The sequence below is a fragment of the Hylobates moloch genome, unplaced genomic scaffold (assembly GCF_009828535.3).
Source record: "Hylobates moloch isolate HMO894 unplaced genomic scaffold, HMol_V3 SCAFFOLD_19, whole genome shotgun sequence".
NCBI lineage: Eukaryota > Metazoa > Chordata > Mammalia > Primates > Hylobatidae > Hylobates > Hylobates moloch.
Window position 1 is genome coordinate 56,906,823 of NW_026652294.1, and position 23,891 is coordinate 56,930,713.

The 23,891-nt window shown below is 40.3% G+C and overlaps 1 protein-coding gene across 1 annotated transcript in view; it reads right to left on the reverse strand.

Moving 5' to 3' along the window:
* Positions 1–22,951, reverse strand: part of LOC116458390 (far upstream element-binding protein 2-like) — a 92,224-nt gene extending 69,273 nt beyond the window's left edge. The window contains 7 exon segments of the mRNA XM_058431155.1: positions 17,663–17,713; positions 20,983–21,163; positions 21,165–21,214; positions 21,217–21,372; positions 21,375–21,689; positions 21,692–22,084; positions 22,087–22,951. Of these exon segments, the coding sequence (XP_058287138.1) occupies positions 17,663–17,713; positions 20,983–21,163; positions 21,165–21,214; positions 21,217–21,372; positions 21,375–21,689; positions 21,692–22,084; positions 22,087–22,951 (2,011 nt within the window).
* Between the last annotated feature and the right edge of the window lie 940 nt (positions 22,952–23,891).

Sequence of the window (23,891 nt, forward strand, 5' to 3'; positions counted from 1 at the left end):
TGTCATTTCCTGGCGTTGGTATCCGGGTGATTCTGGCTTTTAGAATGAGTTAGGGAGGATGCCCTCCTAACCCTTTTGGAATAGTTTCGGTAGGACTGGTGTCAGTTCTTTCTTGAAAGTCTGGTAGAAATTGGCTGTGAATCCACCTGGTCCTTAGCTTTTTTGTTTGTTGTTGGAATATTTTTTATTACTGATTCAATCTTACCACCCATTATTGGTCTGTTCAGGATTTCTATTTCTTCCTGATTCAACCTTGGTGGGGTGTACTGGGCCATTCTTGCATTGGTGTAAAGAAATACCTAAGACTGGGTAATTTATATGAAAAGAGGTTAATTGGCTTATGGTTCTGTAGGCTGTACAGGAGGCATTGGCTGCATCTGCTTCTGGGGAGGCCCCATGGAACTTTTACACATGGCAGAAGACAAAGAGGAAGCAGGCACTTCACAGGGCCAAAGCAGAAGCAAGAGAGCAAGGGGGGCGGTGCCTCACGCTTTTAAATGAACAGATCTTGTGAGAACTCACTAACTATTGTGAGGGCAGTACTCCCTCTTTGCTCTCTTGCTCCTGCTTTTGCCATGTGAAATGCTTGCTCCCACTTTGCTTTCTGCCATGAGTAAAGCTTCCTGGGGCCTCCCAAGAAGCATATGCTACCATGCTTCCTGTATAGCCTGCAGAACCATAAGCCAATTAAACTTCTTTTCTTATAAATTACTAATCTCAGATATTTCTTTATAGCAAGAAAAAAATGGCCTAATAGAGAATATTGGTACTGAGGAGTAGAACATTGCTATAAAGATACCAGAAAGTGTGGAAGTGACTTTGGAACTGGGTAATGGGTAGAGGCTGGAATAGTTTGGAGGGCTCAGAAGAAGAAAGGAAGATGAGAGAAAGTTTGCAACTTCTTAGAGACTGGTTAAATGGTTGTGATCACAATGCTGATAATGATATGGACAGCGAAGGCCAGGCTGACCAGGTCTCAGATGGAAATGAGAAACTTCTTGGGAACTGGTGCAAAGGTCATGCATGTTATGCCTTAGCAAAGAGCTTGGCTGGCTTGTGTCCATGCCCTAGGGATATGTGGAAGTTTTAATCTGAGAGTGATGACCTAGGGTATCTGGCAGGAGAAATTTCTAAGCAACAAAGTGTTCAAGAAGTGACACAGCTGTTTCTAACAATCTATTCTTATGTGCAGGAGAAAAGAAATGACTTCAAGTTGGAACTTACATTTTAAAGGGAAACAGCATAAAAGTTTGACAAATTTTCAGCCTGACCATGTTACAGAGAAAAAAAAAAACCATTTTCTTTTGGGAGAGGAATTCAAGCAGGCTGTGGAGGAACCGCTTGCTAGAGATATTTGCATAACTGAAAATAAGGCAAGTGTTGATCGATAAGATAATGAGAAAAATATCTCAAAGGCATTTCAGAGATCTAAGAAACAGCTCATCGCATCACAGGCCCAGAGGCTTAGGAGGGAAGAATGGCTTCATGGGCCAATCCCAGGGCCCCACTGCCCTGCACAGTGTTGGGACACCGCTCCCTGCATTTCTGCTGTTCCTGTTCCAGTCGTAGTTCAAAGGGGCTCAGATACAGCTCAAGCTGCTGTTTCAGAAAGTGCAAGCTATAATTCTTGGCAGCTTCCACATGGTGTTAAGCCTGCCACTGTGCAGAATGCAAGAGTTGAGGCTTGGGAGCCTCCACCTAGATTTCAGAAAATGTATGGAAAAGCCATGGTGTCTAGACAGAAGCCTGCTGCAGGGATGGAACCCATATGGAGAAACTCTGTTAGGGTAGTGCAATGGGGAAAGGTGAGGTTAGAGCCCCCTCCCAGAGTCCGCACTAGGACACTGCCTAGCAGAGCTGTGAGAAGAGGGCCACTGTCCTCCAAATCCCAGAATAGTAGATCCACTGACAGCTTGCACTCTGTGCCTGGAGAAGTTCCAGGCACTTAACACCAGCCCATGAGAGCAGTTGTGGGGACTGAATCATGTGATGCTACAGAGGCAGAGCTGCCCAGTGCTTTGAGAGCCCACCCCTTGCAGAAGTGTGCCCTGGATGTGGAACATGAAGTAAAAGGAGATTATTTTGGAGTTTAAGATTTAATGACTTCCCTTCAGTGTTTCAGACTTGCTAGGGTCTATAGCCCCTTTCTTTTGGCCAATGTCCTCCTTTTGGAATTGGAATGTTTACCCAATGCTTGTACCCCCACTCTATCTTGGAAGTAATTAACTTGTTTTATACTTTACAGGCTCACAGGTGGAAAGGAATTGCCTTGTCTCAGATCAGACTTCAGACTTTGGGCTTTGGAGTAAATGCTGGAATGAGTTAAGACTTTGGGGGATTATTGGGGAGGAATAATTGTATTTTGAAATGTGAGAAGGACGTGAGATTTGGGAGAAGTCAAGGGTGGAATGATATAGTTTGGATGCATGTCCCCACCAAAATCTCTATTGAAATATAATCCTCAATGTTGGAGATGAAGCCTGGTTGGAGATGATTGAATCAAGGGGGTGGAGTTCTGGTGAATGGTTTAGCACCATCCCTTTGATACTGTCCTCACATTAAAACAACCAGGTCTCACATGAGTGAATTTTCATGAGAACTGATTGTTAAAAAATATGTGACACTTCCCCCTCACTTTCTTGCTCATGTTTTGGCCATGTGAAGTGCCTACTCCACCGTTGCCTTTCTTCATGATTGTAGGTTTCCTGAGGCCTCCCCAGAAGCAAGCAGATGCCATCATGCTTCCTGTGGAACCTGCAGAACTGTGAACCAATTAAACTGCCTTTCTTTATAAATTATCCAGTCTCAAGGTTTTTAGTTAGTTTTTTGGAAATGGAGTCTCATTCTGTCACCTAGGCTGGAGTGCAGTGGCATGATCTTGGCTCACTGCAACCTCTACTTCCTGGGTTCAAGCTATTCTCATGCCTCAGCTTCCCTAGTAGCTGGGATTACAGACATGCACCACCACACCCGGCTAGTTTTTGTATTTTTAGCAGAGACAGGGTTTTGCCATGTTGCCCAGGCTAGTCTTGAACTCCTGGCCTCAAGTGATCCGCCCACCTTGGCCTCTCAAAGTGCTGGGATTATAGGCATGAGCCACCGTGTCTGGCTCAAGTATTTCTTTATATCAATGATAGAATAGACTAACAAAGCAGATTACATTTTTTAGAGATTATGATTTGTATAATGTAGATCAACTTTGCTTCTCTTACTTCTAATAGTTTGTTTTGTAACGAATACATTGAAACTGCCACAATTAATAACAATGCATGAATACCAGCTGCCATTATGGGCTGTGTCATTTCTGGCAAGAGAGCTTTAATTTTACCTTTTTCTTCCTACTTATGGAAACATAGCAGAGTGCAATCGAATACAAGTAAGGTTTCTCTGATTTATTAAAAATATGTAAATTTTTATTGTTAGTGATCTAACCTAAATAAAGCTTAGCATCTCAGTGGTTCTTTCTCTGCAAAGAATCACATTCAGAGAAACATCAGTCTGGGATTCAAAATAATTGGGAAGCAATTTATTCTTTAGTTCATTTATCCTGAAATGCTAAAAAGACCCTGCATTCATAATGCACAGGAAATATCATTAAAATAAATCCTTGTTCCTCATCTCTATTTTAGTTTTTCCAAAATATCCCCAGATGCCTCCAACTATCTCTCTTTTCATATTTCCCTCAACAACTCTCACAAGCCCACTCTAATTAAATTTTTATCCCTCTCTCTTCTGCTTTCTGGCTTAGCTCTTTAGCTTGTAGATCAATTTTGCTTGTCTTCCTTCTATTAATTTTTAAGTCTTCTCTTTACCTGCATTCTGTAAAACAAATGGGCAGGGATTCAAAGTACTGATTCAGGTAGCAAGAAGTCTTTCTCTTTACAAGTAGGGGCAGAGGGGGAGAGAGGAAACAGTTTACAAATCTTATAGCTTAATATTTTTCATCCTTGTCATAATAACGATTTGTCATGTACCTTGCAAGTGATCTTGACACATTGCTTGAGAACTTATGCTATACTCCTCCACCATGTAAATCTTCTACAACTCTAAGGCAGTATGAGAAAACCTGATGTAAGTAGTTTTATATTTCCAGCCAGGTAGTTTCCAATACTTTTAAGGGGAGTCAGTAGTTTCCTAATCTACCAACTTGCTCCCCACCCTAAAAAATCTGATGACAATTTTGAAATTGTGCCTAATTTTAGTTTACTTTGAGCTAAAGATATGCCCTACAAACATTTTATTTTGTTAAAAAGGGCTATGACTCAATTTTTAAAATAAATTTTTAGTCAGTCAGCAGAAAGAGTGATCTTTTTAGTTTAGAGGAGGCATTCCATGCCACTGTAACATTAGCAGCAGTTGGTCCCTAGATTGGGATAGTAGTATTAATTTTGAAGCTAGCAATTATCCTTTTAATAAGTGGGGTTATTATTCATATGCTACTGGTAATTTAGCTCAATTATAAAAATGATGCATGGTTTAACATATGAATACATAAGACAGAAGTTATTATTCAAAGATCTCAAAATTTCATAGAATTAATCAATCTATATAGCATTCAGTTTAATCAGAGATAAAGTCCCTCAATTTGAAAATTATAAAGATTATCTAACAGATGCAAGAGAGATTAACCAAAAATTGTTGACTATTTTAAAACTCCAATTCAGTCTAAACACTATTCTAGTTTGAGCTTTTGTTATGAAAGCATGTTGGCCACAAAATTTGTTTTACAGACTTTTTGTACAAAGCCTATTTTTAAGTGCTTGGGGCCAAGTGAATTGAGCACATTTCCAATAATTCTGGGGCTACAGATCCTCTGACGTTCTAACTGCTCAATCTAGATTAAAAACTATTGCCTAACAATTATACTTTTCCAAAATAATTTCAATTTTGGAATCATAGATAAGGTTTGTGCAAGTATTTGGATTCTAAAGTAGATTTTCATTCATTCAAGCAAGGAAAACACCATGTAAACTTTTTATTTGGAACTCTGATTAGATTCAAATTTTGGAATCATCATTTTTGAAAAGTACAATTGTGTGTTGACAGTTATTGTGTCTACATTCAGAGGAGAATCTCTTGGTTACATTGGCAGTTTTGATCTGGTTTTAATCAAGATTTCCTGGATGTAATTCCCATAAGAACAGATGAATGTGTACATTCATTTGACATAGTAGCTGAGTCTTCTAAGAGACATTCACAGGGAGATGAGTGTGAAACAAGAGCACTCTTGCAGACAAAGGCAGCCATGCAGAACCTTCCCTAGGCTATTGTGACAGTGTGCTTTTGAGTCAGACTTTTAACCCACCCACTTCAGGTTTGCCTCTCTTGCTTCTGTTAGGAGGACAGTCATAATCCCCACCACAGGAAGGAGATTATCATAAAGCAAACCCTGTTGAAGCATACATGGAGCTACTGGAAAACATTTTTAAGCAGAGGAAATGGCAAAAATTGAGGTCCCAAGTGCCTGTGATGATTAATTGTATGTGTCAAGTTGGCTAGGTCACGCAGCACCCAGGAATTTCATCAAACATTATTCTAGATTTTTCTGTAATGATTTTTTTAGATGATATTTACATTTAAATTAGTAGAATTTGAGTAAAGCAAATTACCCTACATTATGTGGGTGAAACTCATTCATTCAGGTTAAGGCCTTAGTAGAAAAAGACTGAACTCCTCGGAACAAAAGAGAACTCTGCCAGCAGCCTGCCTTTGCACTCAAACTGCAACTCTTCCCTGGGTCTCCAGCCTGTTGGTCTACCCTTGCAGATTTTGGATTTACCAAGCCTCCACAACTGTGTGAGCCAATTCCTTAAGGTAAATCTTTCTTCTTATATATATGAAGATATGTGTACTAACAGGATGTGGTACAGATCCTGTTGGTTCACACACACATGCATACACACACATGAACACAAACACATAGGTATCCCCCGCCACACACAAAAGCACACATATCCTGTTGGTTCTGCTTCCCTGGAGAACTCTGAGTAATACAATGCCTAATGGGCTGTGATGAACAAGTGAAAGGGTAAAAAAATCTAAGTTACAAAAATGAAAGAAACACGCACTTAATATATCACAGCAAAATAAACAGATAAGCCAGAATAGAGGTTCTCAAGCCTGACTGCTGCCCAGGGGAGCATTAAAAATATCCTGAGGCATAGGCCCTACCCCCACCACTAAGATTCTAATTTATTAGATCTGGGTGAGACCCAGGCATCAGAATATTTAAAGAGCTCCCCAGCTGCCCAAGTAATGCTAATCTGTAGCCTCATGCTATCAATCTTGCAGTAGAAGAATGGCCGTACCTTAAGGCTGTTCATAAAAGAATGTTCCTCTGGCCTACGAAGAAATATCTGTAATAAAAAGTAACTAATTGAAGGAACTTAAAATGAGAAAAATACAGATTATTTTGTATTTTTGTAAGGCAAACTCAATGCTCCATGAGAATACCATTAATTTATTCATTTACTCATTTAAAATTATTTATTAAGTAGATATGTGCTTAAACTCTAGGCTAGAGTCTGAATGACAAGAAGTTCAGTAAAACTGGGTATCTGGCTTTTAGGGGCTCAAAGTTTATTGGTGTAGACAGATACTTCAACTACTATAGAAGAAATGAAATTCTTCTTTAAGGCAAACATTTATTGAACACTTAGGTGCTAAAGCCATATATGTATGATTTTTTAAAATCCCCACAATAACTCTCTAAAATAAATATTATCCCACAGTTAGTAAATGGTAGACTTGAGATCTACCCAGGCAATCCAGCTCTGGAATCTGTGCTCTTAATCAACACATAGTATATGATTATTTATAGTATAATCTAGGATTATATAATCCCAGAAATTATGAAATTCTTAAGAAAGTTCAGCAGAAGAAGCCATTAGTGTACTTCACAAAGAACATACGATTAACTTTTAGAATGGTAGCCTTATTCATTCCTATGATGTTAGAACATTAAGCAAGGTATTTGGGAAATCACAAAAAGTGCTATGATATTTTGAGCATTGCTGTGCTAAACTGCAAAAAAATTTCAGGGAAACTCTGATTTTGTTGTGTAAGAGTCGTTTTCTGAGCATAGTATGAAATCTTATGGATTATATAATAGTAAAGTAGGAAAATATTTTGGAAAGGACTTCATCTAAATTTCTCATTTTGATATGAGGAGACTGATGCCTAAAGTGGTTAAGTGCAATCATTAAGACTACTCAACAAGTTAGAAAAAACTACTTTAAAGTTCATATGGAACCAAAAAAGAGCCCGCATCACCAAGCCAATCCTAAGCCAAAAGAACAAAGCTGGAGGCATCATGCTACCTGACTTCAAACTATACTACAAGGCTACAGTAACCAAAACAGCATGTTACTGGTACCAAAACAGAGATATAGATCAATGGAACAGAACAGAGCCCTCAGAAATAATGCCGCATATCTACAGCCATCTGATCTTTCACAAACCTGACAAAAACAAGCAATGGGGAAAGGATTCCCTATTTAATAAATGGTGCTGGGAAAGCTGGCTAGCCATATATAGAAAGCTGAAACTGGATCCCTTCCTTACACCTTATACAAAAATTAATTCAAGATGGATTAAAGACTTGCATGTTAGACCTAAAACCATAAAAACCCTAGAAGAAAACCTAGGCAATACCATTCAGGACATAGGCATTGGCAAGGACTTCATGTCTAAAACAGCAAAAGCAATGGCAACAAAAGCCAAAATTGACAAATGGGATCTAGTTAAACTAAAGAGCTTCTGCACAGCAAAAGAAACTACCATCAGAGTGAACAGACAACCTACAGAATGGGAGAAAATTTTTGCAACCTACTCATCTGACAAAGGGCTAATATCCAGAATCTACAATGAACTCAAACAAATTTACAAGAAGAAAACAAACAACCCCATCAAAAAGTGGGCAAAGGACATGAACAGACACTTCTCAAAAGAAGACATTTATGCAGCCAAAAAACACATGAAGAAATGCTCATCATCACTGGCCATCAGAGAAATGCAAATCAAAACCACAGTGAGATACCATCTCACACCAGTTAGAATGGCCATCATTAAAAAATCAGGAAACAACAGGTGCTGGAGAGGATGTGGAGAAATAGGAACACTTTTACACTGTTGGTGGGACTGTAAACTAGTTCAACCATTGTGGAAGTCAGTGTGGCGATTCCTCAGGGATCTAGAACTAGAAATACCATTTGACCCAGCCATCCCATTACTGGGTATATACCCAAAGGACTATAAATCATGCTGCTATAAAGACACATGCACACGTATGTTTATTGCGGCACTATTCACAATAGCAAAGACTTGGAACCAACCCAAATGTCCAACAATGATAGACTGGATTAAGAAAATGTGGCACATATACACCATGGAATACTATGCAGCCATAAAAAATGATGAGTTCATGTCCTTTGTAGGGACATGGATGAAATTGGAAAACATCATTCTCAGTAAACTATCGCAAGGACAAAAAAACCAAACACTGCATGTTCTCACTCATAGGTGAGAATTGAACAATGAGAACATATGGACACAGGAAGGGGAACATCACACTCCGGGGACTGTTGTGGGGTGGGGGGAGGGGGAGGGATAGCATTAGGAGATATGCCTAATGCTAAATGACGAGTTAATGGGTGCAGCACACCAACATGGCACATGGATACATATGTAACAAACCTGCACATTGTGCACATGTACTCTAAAACTTAAAGTATAACAATAATTAAACAAACAAACAAACAAACAAGTTAGGGTTAGGGTTAGGGCAGAGCCAAAGCAAGAACTCAAGGCTCAGTCTTGGTTTTAAAGCTCATGTTCACATAGTGTACCCTCTAGTGGCCACTTTGTGCATGACGACTTCACCTCCCTTATCAAAGTTGAGTGTATCAAGGGTAGGAGTTGAACCATTGGTTCAATCCGACTCTGATTTTTGAATATTTGGAATTGAGACCAATTGAGAGAAGGCTTTTTTTTTTCTTGTTGGTAGGAGGCTGTATTTGTAAAGTATAAGCTCTGAAGCCACAGGTTGGGTATTTTCCACACAGCGAAAGAAGATTTAGAGTGATACTGCAATAAAAGATAAATCTTCGAATCTTAATAGCTTAACGGAATAGGATAGAACTTAACAGATAGCACTTTACTTCTCAGTAACATCAAGTCCATGGTGGAGGAGGGAGGTGTTGATGATAGGGCAAGGGGCATGCAATTATTCAGGGACCAAGCTCCTTGTATCCTGTGACTCCTAACCTCCTCCAAGGCTTTAGTTTTCATCGTTCTGCCCGTAGATTAGGAGAGATAGAGAGTACAGAATTTCAAGGGAGCTTATAGGTCAGAATTTGAAGTGGAAGCCAGAATTGAGCTACGTGGTTACATGTAATGGCCCATGTGGTCTAGGTATATCCCCAGAAGAAAAAAAAAGGAATTTGCTGAACAACCAGCCAATGCCTGCCACGTGGAAGAAACCAGTCAACAGACAGCAAGAGGAATGAACAGCTGGACTGAGAGGAAGAGAGGTAAAATGGTGAGAAAATCTCGATGGCTTTCTAGGCTCTGGTGTCAGCCCCTTCCTGAGGCCCCACTGCATCCCTGCAGCTGGGTTCTGTGAGACATTTAGGACATTCTGTGTCCTTTGAATTCCCCTATTCTGCTTAAACTAGCTGATGCTGGTTTCTGTAGTTTGCAACGAAGACAGTCCTAAGAAATATTCACATTCAGGAAGATTGTAACAGCTTGGAAGATACATATGTCTTCAAAATCACCCACAGTGTCTATAGAAATGTACTGTGAGTTTCATTTACTTGTATCTATTTCCGTAATGACATTGGCAGCCTGGAGATTAGTATTTACAATTGTGCTAAACCCCTTCATACAGATGCTGCAGCTGAAGTCAGCATAAAAAAAAGCAAACCAAGACAGTATGAGCAAGCTGTGCCAGAAAGAGTTGGTTATTAAATCACACACATTGATTTATAGCTTCAGTTTGCCTTTACCTAAATGTCTAGTTATTTAACAGCTGTTGTGAATCAGCCAGATAGAGGATTAAGAAGGACTGGGGGTTAGGGGAGAAGTAGATGAAAAAATGCTTTAATCTTATGCTACAATAGAGGAACAAGTTGAGTCAGGTATCATGTAGTAATTTGGGTTCTCTGATGCTTCTTAAAGGGGAGGATTGTTCAGCTGGAACGTGAAACAGTGTAACATAGACCAGTAGGTTGTGTACATGTTAACCATGTCTGTGAGTGAGGTAAGTAATGCTGGGTCCCAGGTAGAAAGCAATGTATCAATAAATATTGGAAGTAGCTGGCTCTATCAAAATAGTTCCCACTCTCATTGGCTGTAAATAGATAACTTACTTCATAAGTTTGTTTGGGAACATTAAAATTTAACAAGAAGTAATTTAAGTTAAGACATAGGTCACCAAATATAAATCAAGGCAGAATTTGGTTAGGGTGGTTCCTTGGCTGATTATGTTTAATCTCCACACCAAAGTATTGGATAATAATCAGGAAGGATTTACCAAGTGGAAGTATCTCTTTGTAAAAATTTCTTTTACACAGGGATTCATAAAGGCAAAAAAGGACTTGCTGAGAATATCTGAACCTCTATCTATTCTCAGATGAGGTCAGGGTAAAGTTTACTCTTTGTATGCTTTCTGCACACTAAGAAGAGCATAAGCTGGGTGCTGAGGTGACACTCCACTCCTCGCCTCTAAAGATGATGCTAGGGCCAGATGTGGTGGCTCACATCTGCAATCCCAGCACTTTGGGAGGCCAAGGTGGGTAGATCAGCTGAGGTCAGGAGTTCGAGACTAGCCTGGCCAACATGGTGAAACCCCATCTCTACAAAAAATACAAAAATTAACCGGGTGTGGTGGTGTGCCCCCAAATCCCAGCTACTTGGGAGGCTGAGGCAGGGAGAATCACTTGAACCCAGGAGGCGGAGGTTGCAGTGAGTGGAGATCGTGCCACTGCTCTCCAGCCTGGGCGACAGAGTGAGACTCTGTCTCAAAAAAAAAAAAAAAAAAAAAAGGAAGCTAGGATGATGCCACTCCTTGCCTCTGGGGAAAAGATGCTATGCTGGTCCAGCAAGGATCCTCTTTGTGTCCTGACTTGCTTTCTCCTTACTTTATTTTGTCTGTGTTCAGATGTTTTTCTTGCTGAAATCTTGGCTAAAACATTAAACTTGCACAAAGTATAACATCTTCACTGTTCCTTACTTGACACCTCCAAAATTTTGCTTCTTTTTGAAATGTTTTGCAAATTCTCACCTAGCGCTCTTACCTGAACTTTCTGTGCTGTAAACTATGTTGTCTTTGGAGGCCACCTTCTCTCTATAGACCAGTACCCTCCTGTGCATATTGTGAAAGAGGAGATTTTTAAAGACCACTCCTCTCCTTCAACACACACACTGGCTTTGCGTTGCATTTGAAAGCCAACACATGGCTGCTATCTTGTACAGACTCATATACCTTGCCTTAAAGTTAAAAACTTCCTCTCCATGTCTAGCCCCTCTCACAACAACAGAAGCCTGTGGTTGCCATTTAATTATTTTATGCCGAACATGGAGCAGGACTCGGTTTTAGAAAAGCTGATTTAAAAGAGGAATACCATCTCCACCACAGACGTTATCACCACCACCTATATCCACTATACTTTGTAAGTCTCTTTACAACTACCTCAAAAAGGTATTTGCTAAAATGTTCCTGTGTGGATTCTCCCAATGAAAACAAGACCTGAGAAGTTAGTGATTGTGTGATTTGTCCAGAAGCACACAGCTTCTGGTAGGCAGCTCTTCTCATGCTGAGATCCACACCTCCTCCTTCCAACTAAACATATTCCTCCACATCTAGACACAGAAGGAGAGGAGCAATTCCAGTCTAAGGGGCACCTTGAGGTCCTAAGTCTGTGATTGAAAAAGTACATAGTGGCAAAAGTTGTATGAACTACAGCTGTACCTGTAATTAGTTCGCTCTCTAGGCACGGGGCCTTTGTGCAGGCTGTTCTGACAAGACACAAATATCTGAGCACAGAGTAAGGCAAAAGCTAGTCAGGACACGGAAGAGGACACAGGCTTTTGTATAGGAATGCTTTCCTACTCCTGTCCATTCCACCTGGTTAACTCTTTCTTCAAATTTCAGCATATTCAATTCCTTTTTTGACCTCCTGACTTGTCCAACAGGGCAATTATATCCTTTCATAGCTCCATGTACCTCTCCTGCATAGCACTATGATTCTTGTAATTATTTGTTATATTCTTTTTGATTACTGTTTATCTCTCTCAATAGACTGTCTGCCCATGAAGGTAGGGACTCTGATTTTACTCACTGGACCCCCCTATTATAGCACTGTGCTAGGGATAGAGTAGGAGCTCAGTAAGTATTTGTTAAATAAATGTGTAAATAATGCTTTTGACATGTAACACAAGGCTATCAGTAAGTCACAGATTCAGAAAGCAAAAATACCATATAGAGAAGCATTCATCAAATCATATCTGCTAAAGATTTTCGCAGTGTGGATAAATAGGAAAAGAGTGCAGACAAAAGATTTCGCTGTTATTTAGGCGAAATGTTATCCCAGTAAAGGAAGGGCAGAAGTTGGGGTGAGCTGAGGATGATTTTCCAAGGCAAGCTCCAGCAGCAGGCAATCCTGCTGAAGCCAACGGGATACACAGGCTTCACTGAGTCTCCAGCATCTATGAAGCCTATTATAAAGCTTGTGTTAGGCACCAAGAGGTCTCTTAACTTCCAAAAGAATCTGTATTTTTATTAGAGATAGCCGGCCATTTTATACTGTTTGTGCCCCTAAAAAGTGATTTGGAAATTGGATTTCAAAGACAGTTAAACTAAATTCTAAATACACTAGGGGAGTGCTTCTTGACTTGGGATTCATGGAACAAACTTCATAGTCTAGGAGTTCATAAGACTATACTCAAAATGTGGTTTATGTGCAAATACAAGTATTATTTTCTGGAAAGAAAATTCCAGAGCTTTTAATTAGATCACAAAGAGATTTATAAGTTCAAAAAGGTCAAGAATCATTAGGAGAACATATTGGAAATCCTATAGCAAATTCCTCTGTAAAGCAAAGACTAATTTATCTATATTACATATTATTGTTTATTGTTAGTCTATTGTTTTAGACAAAGCCATTAGACTCATTTCTATCTAGAGTAATATAGGCATATTCATGGCTCTGTGGAACCTGCATATGCAGGGAAATGAAATAAATCAAGTATTATGCACAGGAAATTTTTAAAAATTACATATATGCTTATAAGGAAATATTCATTACTGTTATTATTATTATTTCTTAGACCAAAACTGACTCAAAATTGAAAACTATAAGCTAACCACTAAGTTATTTTTTATATTGAATATTTTTATATCTAATACATGAAAGCAATTTTGACTGATTAAAAAATCAAATTGAATGGTCATCTTGTGTGATGACCTTATAATTTTTATAAGTATGAACTTAAGATAATTGAAAGAAGTGGACAATTTTAATAAACTTTTTTATTGTTGCTTGCTCTGGAGCTAAAAATGTTGATTTATCCCAAATCAAAGATTTTTAGCAGTGTTCCCGGGATAAGTGAGGAAATAGCCCATCTTCCTAGATTAGCAATGTTTACTATATGTTAAATAAAAATATTTTATATTCAAACACATACCAATGTATTGATGAAAAAAATTTGTATTATTTTTTAATACAAGCCACAAGACCAAGAAATTTAAATATCGCAGTGGGTAGTTTCTGTTTTATCCTCTTCACCCCAGAACACTGAAGACTCTTTGGATACAACATTGGTTGTTAGTAGCACTCTAAACATACTATTTTTTAAAAAGGTAAATCATTTGTCTCATGACCTAGAGTGAAACTAGTACAATAATTACAAGTAATTTTGTTTGTCTATATACAAAATTTTAGATTGGTGCCGTTTTACGAACAATACTGCACTTTTATGGTTATTTTGTGCAATTTTATAGTAATAGATATTTCTAGGTTCTCTGATGTTCTTATACATGTTGATTTCTTGTTCTACAAACTACATATTTGCAAAAATGGGGTAGAGATTTTAATTTGTAATCCACATTCTCATGCATTAATACCTATCCTCTTCTATTTTTCCCAAACCTAATCAGAAAAGTTATTTTCTCTCTATACAATACCTAACCTTTAGATACTTTTCTTTCATTCCACATGCAACCATTTAATCCATCAATAGCAATGAGAATGACAATGGCTATCATTTGTTGAATATTTATTATATTCTAGGTACTGTGCTAAACTGTTCTATATATGTGATTTTTAAAAATCCTCACAAGTATCTTTTATGGTGGAAATACTTTTACTTCACAAATGAGGAAACTGAAGCAATAAACATAAGTAACTTTCCCAAAATAACACAGCTGTGTCTAAGAAATTGGATCTAAAACTCAGCTATGATTCCAAACTCTTAACCATCACCTTGTAATCCTATCAATTTTTTTAATCTTTAATGTCTCACTTTTTTTTTTAGAAATCAGTCTGCATTGTGCTTTTACACATAATCTTCTTGTTATGACACCTGAGGAGCAAGAAGTGGAGAATTCTTACGCAAGGAGGTGGTCTTTGTTCTGCATTTGGAACAAGCTAAGCTTACTGCAGGTGTAATGAAGGGAAGTGGATGTGGGAAAGCGGTACAAACTTGTGTAAAAGTACAGAAGGAAAAGTGAGAACTTGGTGTGCCTGGCGTGAAAGGTTTGTGGTATGATATGCAGGAGATGAACGTGGTGCCAAGAAATTTAGAGAGCTAGTCTATAACAGGGCTTGGTTGCCATGCTGAGCAGTTTTGGAGTCTTAGTGATATGAGGGAGCCTTTGCAACCTACCAGAACGGGGCAACTTGAGTAGGTTTTTTTTTTTTTTTTTTTAAGGCAGATCATTCTGGCAATGTTTCAGAGAGTAAAGGGATCCGCCTGGTGTGTGGATGACAAGTTAGATGGTTTTTGCAAGAGCCAAGGTGAGAAATGATCGGGAGCAATGAAATAAATGGCAGAGGGAATAGGACACTGGGGACAAAATTAGAGGGAAATCCTAAAGGGATCATTGACATAACTTGGTAGCTAGTAGCCTCAGGAGTTTGAGGGAGAAGGAAGAATTGAGGATGTCCTGAATATTTGAATGAAAGTAATAACGTTTCCACAATCATTCTGTCATAAGTATGGACACAACTGTTGGCTTCCATTAAATTTAATGTGATTTCATTATTTGAAACCGATGGCCTCATTTAATTTAACATGCTATCATGCTAACATGTAAAAAAAATTGGCTGGGCGCAGTGGCTCACGCTTGTAATCCCAGCACTTTGGGAGGCCGAGGCGGGCGAATCACGAGGTCAGGAGATCGAGACCACGGTGAAACCCCGTCTCTACTAAAAATACAAAAAAATTAGCCGGGCGTGGTGGCGGGCGCCTGTAGTCCCAGCTACTCGGAGAGGCTGAGGCAGGAGAATGGCGCGAACCCGGGAGGCAGAGCTTGCAGTGAGCCGAGATCGCGCCACTGCACTCCAGCCTGGGTGACAGAGTAAGACTCCGTCTCAAAAAAAAAAAAAAAAAAAAAAATTATGTATTCTGGAATTTTCAGTCATCATAAAATCAGAAAAAAATTTCTGATGAAATTTTTCTGTCAAAAATAGCCAAATGAAGTATTTTAAAACAAATTTATTTGTTATAAAATATAATAATATACCTAGAAGACATTATGATTGTGTAATATACCTAGAAGACAATTTACAGTAGAATCCAAATGGTATTTATTGTGTGATCCACTGTGTAGTGGTTAAATGTGAGATCATTTGAGGGAAAATATTGACTCTAGATTTTGGGGAATTTTTTATTGAAATAATTTTTAATTATTTTATTAAAATAAGAAGTGATAACATTTGGATTCATTTAACATCCAACTGGACTGTAATCTAGTATACCACCCAGAATATGCCATGCTTTACTCAAGTTTAAACTCTAGCTTGTACCAAAATTGAGACAAAAGGGTCAAATAGAAAGTGACCCAAATTCAACACAATTGTCAACTTATTAAATGAATGAGCATGTATGAAACAAATTTGTCAAACAATGTTAATTCTTATCTAGAAAGACTGGAGAAAAGAAGAGAACATGGGCCTGAAATATGGCAGAAAGTAATAGTTCTCTGACTGCATCTGGCAAGTTTTTCTAAAAGCTGATACATTAAGAAAATGAAAAGTGAAGGCCAGACTGGGAAAAAATGTTTGAAATGCAAAGGATTTTTATCCAGAGCATATAAAAACTGTTTTGAATGAATAATAAACAGATAAAAACCCTAATTTTAAAAGAATAGGCAAAAGACTTGAATATTATAAAATAGAGGATGCATGCATGACCAATAAGCACATGAAAAGAGAAATCCAAATGAAAGCCACAGTGGTACCGTTTCATACCAGCTAAAATGGTGAAAATTAAAGAGCCACCATGACAGTCAACAGAACAACGTGGAGCAGCTGGATCCTTCATACATTACTGCTGAAAGTGTAAAATGACACAAATGTTTTGGAAAAGTATTTGGCAGTTTCTTTTAAACCTTTGTCTGCCCTACAGTCTAGCAGTTCCACTCCATGGCATTTATCCAAGAAAAACAAGTACATGTGCCCATAAAACAACATGCGCAAAAAAGTTTATACTAACTTATTCATAATGGCTCCAAACTGGAAACAATGCGGATAATGGATATACAAATAATGATATATTCATACAATAAAGTACTAGATAGCAATTAAAGAGAACAAATAAGAATGCAACTATATAGAAAGAAACTAGACACAAAAAAGTACATACTGCATGGTGCCATTTATATGATTCCAAGAATAGGTAAAAATTAATTTATGGTGAGAAAAATCAGAACTGTGATTGCTCAGAAGGAAGGGGGTTTCTTGGAGGAGGAAATTATAGAGATTTCTGTGGTGATAGAAATATTCTGTATCTTGTTTGGATAATATTCATATGGGTCTATATATTTATCAAAATTCATTTAATTATATTAATCTTTAGATTTCATTGTGTATAAATTTTACCTCAATTAAAATATATGTATTGGATAACTCAAATACATTTTGGATATAGATGACTGAATAAAGTAGATAAAGCCACTTTTTTTTCCAAATGAGCAGCTCATCGATAACAAAGACAACAGCAGCAAGAACAAAAATGCTAATGTCCAGGCTTGATCTCAAATCAGTTAAATTGAAATTTCTCAAAGTGGGCCCTAGGCATTGGTATTTTCTTAAAAGTTATGTAATCTATTTGAGAACAACTTAAATAGGCCATTAGCTAGGCAAATTAGTAGAAGAGATACCTAATTTAATAAATTAATATAATTGTTGTTATGGACTAAATGTTTGTATCTTCCCCAAATTCATATGTTGAAGCCCAACTCTCAGTGTGCTAGTACACTATTTGGAGCTAGGGCCTATAAGGCAGTGATAAAAGTTAAATGAGGCCACAAGGATGGGGCCATAATTCAATAGAACTGGTGCCCTTACAAGAAAAGGAAGAGACACCAGAGCTCTCTCTTTCTACCATGTGGGGATACAGTGAGAAGGCAGCCTCAGCAAGCCAGGAAGAGAACCCTTACCAGAAACTGAATCGGCCAGCACCAGGATTTTGGACTTCTCGGTCTTCAGAACTGTAAGAAAATAAATTGCTGTTTAAGCCATCCAGTCTGTGGTATTTTCTTACGGCAACCTCAGCACAATAACAAGATTGCCATGCTTGGAAATGAAAACTTGAGTTGTCATACTAGAAAATAAAATCAATGTTAACTGCATTTGATTTTTTTTGTTTTTGCTTTTTAGAAGTTTATTTTAAAAACAAGAAGACAGCCGAGGGTGGGAGAAAATGAATTGCTTTATCCTCAGAGAGGCAGGTTCAGGAATGCCGAGGGGTGGAGAATAGAGACTTTTAAATATATGTACAAATTAAAATCTCTACCCCATTTTTACAAATACATAGTTTGTAGAACAAGAAATCAACATGTACAAGAACACCAGAGAACTTAGAAATATCTATTACTATAAAATTGCACTAAATAACTATAAAAGTGCAGTATTGTTCATAAAATGGCATCAATCTAAAATTTTGTATATGGACAAACAAAATTATTTGTAATTATTGTACTAGTTTCATTCTAGGTCATGAGACAAATGATTTACCTTATAAAAAATATTTTATATATATAGGTATATAACTTAATAACTTCTGCTTTGCTCTTTGTTTTTTTTTTTTTTTTTAATTTGTAAGGTTTCTTTTTTGGCAGAGATTTAGACCTCGCTATCTTCTCTGGCTGGCTCAACCTGAAGGATCCCAATTTTGAAAGAAAAAGCATGTGATCAGCATGGGAGTTTTGACCTGCTCCGTTTCTGACCTGGGCCAGTTCACCCCTCCTTAGGCAACCTGGTGGTCCCCCGCTCCCGGGAGGTCACCATATTGATGCCAAACTTAGTGCGGACACCTGATTGGCATAGCACACTACAGCCCAGATCTCCTGGACTCAAGCGATCCTCCAGTCCCAGCCTGTAGCTGGGACTACAGGCACAAAGAGCTATTTATGACAAACCCACAGCCAATATCACACTGAATGGGCAAAAACTGGAAGCATTCCCTTTGAAAACTGGCACAAGACAGGGATGACCTCTCTCACCACTCCTATTCAACATAGTGTTGGAAGTTCTGGCCAGGGCAATCAGGCAGGAGAAAGAAATAAAGGGTATTCAATTAGGAAAAGAGGAAGTCAAATTGTCCCTGTTTGCAGATAACACGATTGTATATCTAGAAAACCCCATCGCCTCCGCCCAAAATATCCTTAAGCTGATAAGCAACTTCAGGGAAGTCTCAGGATACAAAATGAATGTGCAAAAATCACAAGCATTCTTATACACCAATAACAGACAAACAGAGAGCCAAATCATGGGGGAACTCTCATTCACAATTGCTTCAAAGTGAATAAAATACCTAGGAATCCAACTTACAAAGGATGTGAAGGACCTCTTCAAGGAGAACTACAAACCACTGCTCAACGAAATAAAAGAGGATACAAACAAGTGGAAGAACATTCCATGTTCATGGATAGGAGGAATCAATATTGTGAAAATGGCCATACTGCCCAAGGTAATTTATAGATTGAATGGCATCCCCATCAAGCTACCAATGACTTTCTTCACAGAATTGGAAAAAACCACTTTAAAGTTCATATGGAACCGAAAAAGAGCCCGCATTGCCAAGTCAATCCTAAGCCAAAAGGACAAAGCTGGAGGCATCATGCTACCTGACTTCAAACTATACTACAAGGCTACAGTAACCAAAACAGCATGGTATTGGTACCAAAACAGAGATATGGACCAATGGAACAGAACAGAGCCCTCAGAAATAATACCACACATCTACAACTATCTGACCTTTGACAAACCTGGGAAAAACAAGAAATGGGGAAAGGATTCCCTATTTAACAAATGGCGCTGGGAAAACTGGCTAGCCATATGTAGAAAGCTGAAACTGGATCCCTTCCTTAACACCTTATACAAAAATTAATTCAAGATGGATTAAAGACTTAAATGTTACACCTAAAACCATAAAAACCCTAGAAGAAAACCTAGGCACTACCATTCAGGACATAGGCATGGGCAAGGACTTCATGTCTAAAACAGCAAAAGCAATGGCAACAAAAGCCAAAATTGACAAATGGGATCTAGTTAAACTAAAGAGCTTCTGCACAGCAAAAGAAACTACCATCAGAGTGAACAGGCAACCTACAGAATGGGAGAAAATTTTTGCAATCTACTCATCTGACAAAGGGCTAATATCCAGAATCTACAAAGAACTCAAACAAATTTACAAGAAAAAAACAACCCCATCAACAAGTGGGTGAAGGATATGAACAGACACTTCTCAAAAGAAGAGATTTATGCAGCCAACAGACACATGAAAAAATGCTCATCATCACTGGCCATCAGAGAAATGCAAATCAAAACCACAATGAGATACCATCTCACACCAGTTAGAATGGCGATCATTAAAAAGTCAGGAAACAACAGGTGCTGGAGAGGATGTGGAGAAATAGGAACACTTTTACACTGTTGGTGGGACTGTAAAATAGTTCAACCATTGTGGAAGTCAGTGTGGTGATTCCTCAGGGATCTAGAACTAGAAATACCATTTGACCCAGCCATCCCATTACTGGGTATATACCCAAAGGAATATAAATCATGCTGCTATAAAGACACATGCACATGTATGTTTATTATGGCACTACTCACAATAGCAAAGACTTGGAAACAACCCAAACGTCCAACAATGAGAGACTGGATTAAGAAAATGTGGCACATATACACCATGGAATACTATGCAGCCAGAAAAAATGATGAGTTCATGTCCTTTGTAGGGACATGGATGAAGCTGGAAACCATCATTCTCAGCAAACTGTCACAAGAGCAAAAAACCAAACACCGCATGTTCTCACTCATAGGTGGGAACTGAACAATGAGAACACTTGGACACAGGAAGGGGAACATCACACACCAGGGCCTGTTGTGGGGTGGGGGAGGGGGGAGGGATAGCATTAGGAGATATACCTAATGTAAATGACAAGTTAATGGGTGCAGTACACCAACATGGCACATGTATACATATGTAACAAACCTGCACGTTGTGCACATGTACCCTAGAACTTAAAGTATAATTAAAAAAAAAAAAATATATATATATATATATATATATAAGAAAAAGCATGTGAAACTCACAAGGGGCGAGAGAGTAAGGCCCCGGCTCGCTCCCAAGCCCCTGAGCCCCCGTGCTTGCCTCAAGGGCTCCTCTATACTCCTCAAGGCAGCCATCGCTCTCTTGCCAAAGAAAACCGAAGCGCCCAAACAGAAAAAAATGGAAAAAAAAAAGATTTTTCACAGATGAAGAAGTTCACATTCATTCGATTCATTGAGCCTGCTGCTGTCCATGCTGCATGGCTGCCGGGACCTGGGGTCTGTCCGTAGTAAGCGGCTTGCCGTCTGTAATATTCTCCCCAGACAGCACTGTAGTCTGGCTGGGAGCCTGGGGGAGCTCCTGGACCCCCTCCGGTGGCCACTTGGCGCCTCCTTCTTGTAGTACTCTTCCCAGGCCTTCGTGCAGTCCTGCTGCCGGGCGCTTCCGGCTGCCGGGGCTGCTGGTCGATCTTTTTGTAATACTCTTCCCAGGCCTTAGTGTAGTCCGACTGGGCGGTGGGCGGGGACTGAGGGGGCTCACTTTGAGCGGGTGGAGCCCTGGGGACCGGCGCGGGGCCGGCAACGGGGCTGGGGACTGCTGGTAGTAGTGTGAGTGGTAGGCGGCCCATGTGGCGTTGGGGTCCGCGGTAGCCGCAGCTGCTTTGCTTGGGTGGTGAGGAGCAGGCGGTTGCCACTGGGGGTAGGTATTGTCCCAGCCCTGGTGAGGAGGGAGACCCCCGGCATGCGGGGGAGCCCAGGTGGCCCCTGGTTGAAGGGACCCCTCGATAAGCTGCTTGGCGTGTTGAATCTGCTGGGGCGAACCCTGGATGATGAACAACTTGAAGCTGGGATAGCTACTGGGTGGTAGCTGCCGCGAGATCTCTACGAAGGCTCCAGTCTGCTGGTATATGACTTCATGTTCTGGCCACCTCGGCCGATGACCAGCTGGCACTTGTGAGTGGGGATGGAGAAGGTCATCTCCCCACCAGGGGGCCCCCAGTTGCCTTGGCCTCTTCCTTGGCCTCCCTGGGGGCATGCGTGGACCCCTTGGAGGGCCTGGGGACCACTCCTGAGGCTCTGGAGGTCGTTGATGATCGGGGCTGCATGCTCGCACCTGTCTGGGGACCCCATTATATGAGCAATCTTCTCGGGCCCTGTCCCGTCATCTTGCTTGAACTGTATCCGCACGCCAGCGTCATTCTGGATCTTCTTGATCATCTCTCCTCTCTGGCCAATGACTACGCCGACAGAATGCCTGGGCACCTGCACATCGATGCCCCCGCCAATCCGAGATCCGTAATCATTCCAGTCCCAAAGCCGCCTTGGTCACGTCCCCAGAGGATGTCCATCACCATCTGGCAGGCTTGCTGCACTTTGTAAGGATCCCCAGGGATCCGGAGAGGGTTGTCCACATTCGTATTCTGAGAACCATCTTGAATTAAGATCTTCTTCACTCCAGCGTATTTCTGAAGCTGCTTCATGGTCTCCCCGCCCTTGGCGATGACCAGGCCGGCCTTGCCCGCAGGGATCATGTCCTGTACAGTGCCGTTCTGGCCCCCGTTGGCGTTGTCGTGGAACTGTCTTGGGGGTCCCCCATGACCCCGAGACACAATGTCATCCAGCATCATCTTCGCTTTCTGGAGAGATTCTGGGGCTCTTGTCAAGGACACACTGTGCTTGGGTAGGCCACTGCTGTCTGGAGTAATCTGTACTTTGCAGGCTGAATCCTGTTGGATTTTGTCAATTTGTTCGCCCCCTCTGCCAAAGATCAGGCCCACCACGCCGTCTGGGACCCTGTACTCTTCTGTCATTGAAGTCCTTGGGGGACGATGGATGGGTCCAAGTTGAGAACTGATTGAGTCTCCCTGGGAAGCCAGCTTCTTGCTCTCCGGTTGATCTCCATCTTCCAACTGTCTCTTATGGCCCCCCAGACCAAAATCAGGAATGCTGTTATTCACTGTGGTTGCAGCATCACCTCCAATTTTGGCCGCTATCTTGGGAGGAGCCAGTCTCCAGCCCCGGAGGCATTGAGACAGCCCAGGAGCCGGTCTGTTTCCTGAAAGGAGGCAAAGTCCTCTCATTCTACGGACCTCCACCCCTCCAGGCCATGGGGAGGCTGTAAATGGAGCTGAAGAGGTCAGTTCTAGCAGCATGTGACACCTTTTTGTTGTCATCATGCCTAATACACGGTGGTGGGAGACCCTCTCCTCTTTCCCCCAAAGAGACAGACCACCTTACAAGCCACCAAACTTCCCAAAACCAGTTCCTATGCTTATTTTCCCCATTTCGCCCAAGTGCTCAGCCCTAGATAGTTCCCCTATACACTTTCCTGACTCAAGAGGAAGGACTATCTCTCCCATCCCCACAATGCCCCTTCCTCCAAGGGAGGGAACAGAAATGGAATTGGGTTGGGGGCAATCACTGCCCTTTGCCCTGATATGGAGAGGAGAGTAAAGACCCTCTGCCGGGGAAGGTGGACCCTGCCTCCAGGCATGGCCTAAGGCCAGGTGGGGAGTGGGGGGTGTCTCAAAAGTGCGACCTCGAGCTCCTGGGCGCCTGAACACCCACGGGCTGATCCTGGTGACCCCCAGTGCGCCACTAACCTCTGCAGAGGGTCACCTCCAGGAGCCCACTTGAGAAACTGCAGGACGGCCAGGCCCCTGCCTACGGCCCAAACTATATTTGATTTTTATACCATATTGGAAAGTTCACATTTCTACTCACTAAATAAAGGAGTTTGATTTTGCATCATAACCTAGGCTTTAATTCAGCAACTTGTTCTAATTTGTAAGTAGTAGATTACTTGGGATTTTAATTGAGTAATAAACACATTATTTTAAATGTGCTCAGACGCAGCCAGCATTTCACACTCATCTGCGTTTGCAGGTGTTTTACTAAACTCAAATGGCCTTTCTTAAATCAGTAGAAACATGCTCAGAATTATAATACAAAAATAACTTAATAGTTAAATATAAATTCATCAGTAACAGCACAAATAAATAGGTTTCCTCCTTAGAAGAAAATTAATTTTTATGAAAGTTGGAAGCTTGGTTTTACTTTTCTTTTTGATGTGTAATAAACTGAAATGTGTCAAAATCTCACCTTCAATAAATT